A 6,086-nucleotide genomic window follows, 5' to 3' on the forward strand; every position below is an offset into this window, starting at 1 on the left:
GTTGGATGAGGCTGAAGTTTGATGAATCAGTTTATAATGATACTGCAAGTACTGGTTTTGTTATCATGAATTGTGATGGAAATGTTATGGGAACCAAATTTGAGCCAACCGCTAGGTCAAATATTTCCTTCCATTTGGGGATTATTTGGCTTAATTGGGAGTTATTTAATTTAATTGGAAATTATTTGATTCTTACCCTAATTAGGGATTTGATTTAAATAAAATCACTAATTACGTTAGTCTCTCCAAATTGGGGGAGAATAATTCCTTTCCATATGTGGAATTATTCTTCCAAAACCCTAGTCTCCGAGGCTCCTATAAATACATGGCTACACCAAGGCTTGAGGTAATTCTAAACCTACGTCTAAACTTCTGTATGAAACTCTACAGAAATTCCATCTCACAAACCCTAGCCGCCATAACTCTTTCTCTCTCTCACACAAGGCTCCGGCCACCACACACGGCTCCGGCCACTCGGTTCACATCATACAAACATCTCCGTATTCTTTTTTTTAGCTATTGTTTTCCTACAAACACTCAAACTAACTTAGGCATCGGAGGGCCTTTGGCCAACACCCCCCGGGTGTGGTCCTCTTATTCCAATTTGTTTTGCAGAGAGAAAAAGAAGCAAAGAAGAAGATGAAATCTTAGACGAATATTCTTGTGGGATGAAAATCGCTCCCACACATGTGATGCTTGATGGTGCCAAGAATATAGGACATGTTTCTATTACTATTGCTGAGTGCTTGGCTCTTAGGGATGGTTTGGCCTATGCTTTACGTAAAGGATGGCGCAAAGTTCTAATAGGAGACTCCAAGGTTGTCATTGACTATGCGAACCATTTGACAGCCTCCCCTTGAAGTATCAAGTTGCTTATTCAAGACATCATGCTGTTGTGTTCCCTTTGTGAAGATGTTTCTTGCAAACATGTTTAGAGTTCTGGGCAGATGGTTTAGCTAATTTGGATCACTATCTTTCCCCATCTCAACTTTGGGAGAATGACCTTATTTTTTTCTTCTTTTTATTTTGATATTTTCAGGCATACGTGTTCGTGTGGCTTTTCTTTGTAATTTCCTTTTTTAGCATAAAAAAAAAACATTGGAATAATTCAAATACCAATTCTTAATAAGTAAATATAAAAGCCTCAGCATACCCCTAATCCTAATTCCAATTCATTATCTCAACCTCAATCACCATTAGCTATAACCCAAGCCCTTACAATATCATTTTGTATAAAAGTCTAAAATCTCAATTGAATACACCCCTTTAAATGGGTCAAAGTGTAATTTTCCCAAGAATGAGAGAAGTATCTCAAATGACAAACAAAGCCCCTCTGGGTGTTGTTTCATATTCAAATGTCAGGGCAGATAAGGAAAGGAAGGACCCAAAAGAAGGGACAAATAAAACCATCGCACAAAAAAACCCATCACTTAAACCCAAAAACCAAAAGCCACCTCACTCAGTTTTACTCTTCCAGAGCCAACAATGGCGAACCTGAGGACGGCAATGGACTCTGCCTTCTGGGACTTGAACGTTTCGTCACCTCACACCCTTGAGGGCTCAGCCAAGGCCATACCCGGCGACCCATTTCCTATCGACGGTGCTCGAGCCAGCCGAGTCCTCAGGATTCAGCAACTATCCCTTCTGGGAAATGGGTTCCCTTTGGGTATTATACCTTCTTACTCTCCCACTTCTCACAAGGACTTGGGTTCTTTCTCTCTGCAGTCCCTCTTGCTCAGACCAGCTACCTCTAACTGGTACACTGCTATACATGCTTTGCTTATTTCTTGGATTTTGTTTTTTGTTTTTTCTGTAATTCTCTTTCGTTTTGTGTGTTTCCTTGGATGGGTTTGTGGTTTGTATGATTGGTGAAAGAATGTAGGAAATTGAAGTCTCCTTTTAATGGTTTAGTTATTCATTGGTTTTGCTTGTGGCTTGTTTGGTTGCTGACAAATGTGGCGAAAAAAGCACTTAAAATTTGAGTTCTGGAGTTGAATTAGGTAGAGGCAAAAGGATAAGGCAGAATTTTTTTTTCTTGTTCTAAAAATGAACATATGATTTTGTGTTTCCCAATTTCGTATTTTTGTCACATGTGACCAGCCTCTATCTCTGTTTCTAGGCTTGGTTTGTGCTTTGTTTGAACTTTCATATTTAAGAAAATTTTGGTATTTCGTATGTACATTGGATTTTTGGTGAATAATTCAGTATTGCTATTGAGTGTTGATGGATAAAAGCAAAATGTTTAGATATGGAAGTGGCTGTTGTCCAAACTGAGAATCAAGTTATATTCCACCTTGCAGACTGCCTGGCGGTGGGGGCAATTTTCCTTGGTAGTGTTAGAGTTACAAAGAGTTGTACAGACTTTTCCTTACAAAATGAGGTTGCAGTTTATGTGGAAATCAGACTCTTATTGGGTATTTTTTATAGGAAGTGTTTGATAATTGATAAAGATGCGAGAAAGATAGATTGATTGGTGAAGCTTGACAACCAAACAAAGTTTGTTAACTTAGTTCTATTGATATAGCACATGAAGCATGGAATTTCTTATTGCCTTATTATATTGCTATTGTGTGAAGGAGGTTTCATGTTTTTCGCGAGCATGAAACTGCCTTCATTTCGCAGGGTTATCAGAGAGTATTGGTTGGGATTATCCATCTTTTTTATGGGACTTGTTAGATGTAACAATATCCTAGACAATGAAAGTACTATTTAATTTGTTTTGCCCTGGTGGCACAAAAATGATGTTTGAATTGAACTTAGAAGTGACTGTATATTCCAAGAACTCATGTCAACCCTTCCTACTTAGACTAAAGTCACATTCTGACCCAAAAAAAGAGGCCAAAGTCATCTCTCACATCTATCAACTATGGTAGTACTCTCAATTGTCTGATGTACTAATTCTTTTGTTACATGATCTGCACGAGTATAGGTGGCTTGGATTAATTGGGCAGTTCCGCCCTAAGAAACTTATTTCTTCTATTAAAGCTGAATTTTCTACTAATGATGACATGGAGGTTCCTACTTTCAAAGATGTGGCAAAGCATGTCTTGGACAAGTCACTTTATTCGTTTGGGTTATGCACACAGCTTCTTGTGGCTCCCTCATCATCCATAAAGTTGAGCACAGAAGGGCATGGTGAGAAAAAAGGACGCCGCAACAAATTCATGCTATTTCACAAGGCACGCATTTCCCTTTCTAGTTTTGACATTTAATCAAATTGTTTAAACAGTAATTTTTGAACTGTCAGAATTCGTTGTCTTCCTAGTCTGTGATGCGGATATGGGGATTTCTGAGTATCTAAGTTCTTTTTAATTGTAGGTGGGTTTGTTTACTAATTGTAGTGTAAGATTCAAGCTGTTTTTTGTGGTTTTCTGATGCTGTGTTGTACTCTACCATCCAACTAATAATTTGGTTCTCTCTCTGAAATCAAATTTCTTGTATGTGAATTAAAGTTCAACATAGGTAATCCTAGGGATGTATCTTTACGAGCTATTGCTCACTTGAACATGCATTGGGCCCCATTTCTGGTAAACAGGTATACCAGAGTCTGTCAGCATGTATAATTTATGTGTTATTCTTCCGACATTCTTAAATGTTCGAAAGTAAAGTGATAGGCTTGGTGTGTAGTATATACAACTTCCTTAGTTTACAAGTTTATTCTGTTTACATATCTGGCCTTTATATATAAATTATGTGATTCAACAACATTGAACATGTGCACTGCACTGAACATAGGGGCTACACTGCATAAGCTGTTTTAGTAACAATGTTCATCTCTGGAACTATATTTCGTTCATTTATCTTGCTGGGGATTATGGGGCATGTGCAACAAAATGATTTTTCTCAACCTTTACGATGTTTGCAGCTTCCTTACCATGATATTACACTTGAGGCTGCATGGCCTGAGCTGTTCATTGACCATAAGGGACAATATTGGGATGTGCCTGAATCAATTTCCTTAGATCTGTCTTCACTTGTTTCTGAATCTGGATTGCGGTACCGCATTGGTATACATAAAAATAGTGGTCATCCCCAGGCTGTAAATTCCATAGATGGTGAGGTACCTACTTCCCTAATGCCTGGATTGTGTGCAAAGGCTGCTTTTTCATATGAAAAGAGCCAAGACCTTTGGAGGCAAAAGGAGACAAAAAAGGATGTTATGGTAAAGAAAGACAAGGGTTGGTTTTGGCGGCCATCGTATGATGTACGTCTTAAAGAACCTCATGCTGCAGTGTCTGGAATTTTTGGTAAGTTTACTACCTTACAAGTTAATCATATTTTCTGTCATAATGTCTTACTTCTTTCATTAATATATATTTTTTCTTTGTGGAAGTTTCATTACTAATACTCAGGTGCAATATCTTATAATTTTGAGCATATTAGTTTTATAAATTGGGCTCATTGTTTTATATGTTTATGTGTTTTGGTTCTGTGTGGTGTTAACTATGATTACATCTCTCCTTGTCATTTGTATTTTATTTTATGGGAAGTTTTCTACTTTAGTATATTGAAGCCAGTATGAGAGAGGGGTCATTTCATGCCACAATGTGTAGGAGGGAGGCCATTTCCACAATAATATACAATTATTATACAAAAGGATAATTACTGAGTGTAGGCCCCATTAAATAATGAAGGGGAGATCTTGATTTGATTCTAACTTCAGCATTTTGGCATGATATAGTCACTGTTAAGAAAGTATATGAGTTAGTTGAAACTTATGCAATTGATAAAAGGCCGTACCCATTCACAAAGCGATTGGCAAAAGCTGTAAATGAATGCTAGGTTTTATGTAATTAACTTTTCTCTTGTTCTGAAAATTTATTTCCATTATGGGACAAACCAAAAAAATTATGGCACAAACAAAAGTTATGTTGGTGAATGGTTGTAGAGCCAGAGTTAGACAAAAATTCGAAAAGAACAATTCAATAATTTTCTCTTTGTTATGAGTCCAGATTCATGGCTGTATGCATCTGAAGGTTTTTTCTTTTACTATTTCTTGATGTTTATACCATAGAAAAACAGCTACAAGGTTTTAAATTTGTGAAGCATTATTAATCAAAATTATAGGTTATTCTTTTGGCCCAAATCATTGTCACTGATATACTTCACCTTTTGTTTGCCAAATGAAATTGTAATGTTGTTTTTCACTTGTTTCTTCTTATCAATGGCGGCATTACATGTTAGGTGGCAGCTGCACAGCCTGGTTTCAGGATGGTCACAGCCCAGTGGCAGTTGAATTGAGGGGAGATGAAGATAATTCTACAAGTAGTAAGAAGAGAAGCCCATTTAGTGCTGATTTTTTCGGCTCAGTCTGCTATAGTTTCCAGCACGGAAAATTTAGAGAGCTGTATGGTGATCTGACCAGGATAGATGCTCGCCTGGATATCTGTTCAGCTTCAGCTTTGGCTAAAAGAGTTATTAATGGTTTGAAGAGTTCATCTGCTAATAGTGCCAGAGATCCCATGTCCTCCCCTAGGATCAATCTAATCTTTCAGCAGCAGGTATTTCTGTTTACACCTATTATATCTGTGCATAACTGGGTGAACTTTGTGTTTGTTATAATTAAATGCATCTGGAGGCAATTAACCAATTCTTATTGATACCGTGACTTTTCTCTGTAGGTTGCAGGGCCAATCGTCTTTAGAGTGGATTCCAGGGTTTCACTCGACTCCTTGCCTGGGAAACGTGGCCCACATATTGAGGATTTCATATACAGCTTGAACTACTCCTTGAGACTTCTACGATCAGGGAAGGTTGTCGCTTGGTACTCCCCGAAAAGAAAAGAGGGGATGATTGAGTTGCGCGTATTTGAGTTTTAATTTCTGAATTTTAATTTTTTTTATTTTGGATATGTTTGTTTTGATTAAATCCCATTTAAAAAAATGAAATTAGCTAGACAGTAGAAAGTGAATGAAGGCTTCCATATCTTTTAGTGACTACTAACCACTTGTCCGTATATTGTGTGTGGAGATTGCCCTTCTGCTTGTCTAGAGCTAATTCTCATAGCATTTCAGCATGTATCACAGATACGAGAAAGTGGCATGAGATCTGCCTCTCAGAAGTGATTATTATTGATTCAGACCTGA

General features: G+C 37.5%; 1 protein-coding gene across 1 annotated transcript; it reads left to right on the forward strand.

Moving 5' to 3' along the window:
• Positions 1 to 1,359: 1,359 nt before the first annotated feature.
• Positions 1,360 to 6,086, forward strand: LOC103331458 (protein TRIGALACTOSYLDIACYLGLYCEROL 4, chloroplastic). The gene is made up of 5 exons (XM_008234081.2): positions 1,360 to 1,757; positions 2,930 to 3,179; positions 3,866 to 4,247; positions 5,185 to 5,501; positions 5,622 to 6,086. The coding sequence occupies exons 1-5, from the start codon at positions 1,486 to 1,488 to the stop codon at positions 5,817 to 5,819; spliced, it is 1,419 nt and encodes a 472-aa protein (XP_008232303.1). The 5' UTR covers positions 1,360 to 1,485; the 3' UTR covers positions 5,820 to 6,086.

Source organism: Prunus mume, linkage group LG5 (genome assembly GCF_029339155.1).
Source record: "Prunus mume cultivar Tortuosa linkage group LG5, ASM2933915v1, whole genome shotgun sequence".
NCBI lineage: Eukaryota > Viridiplantae > Streptophyta > Magnoliopsida > Rosales > Rosaceae > Prunus > Prunus mume.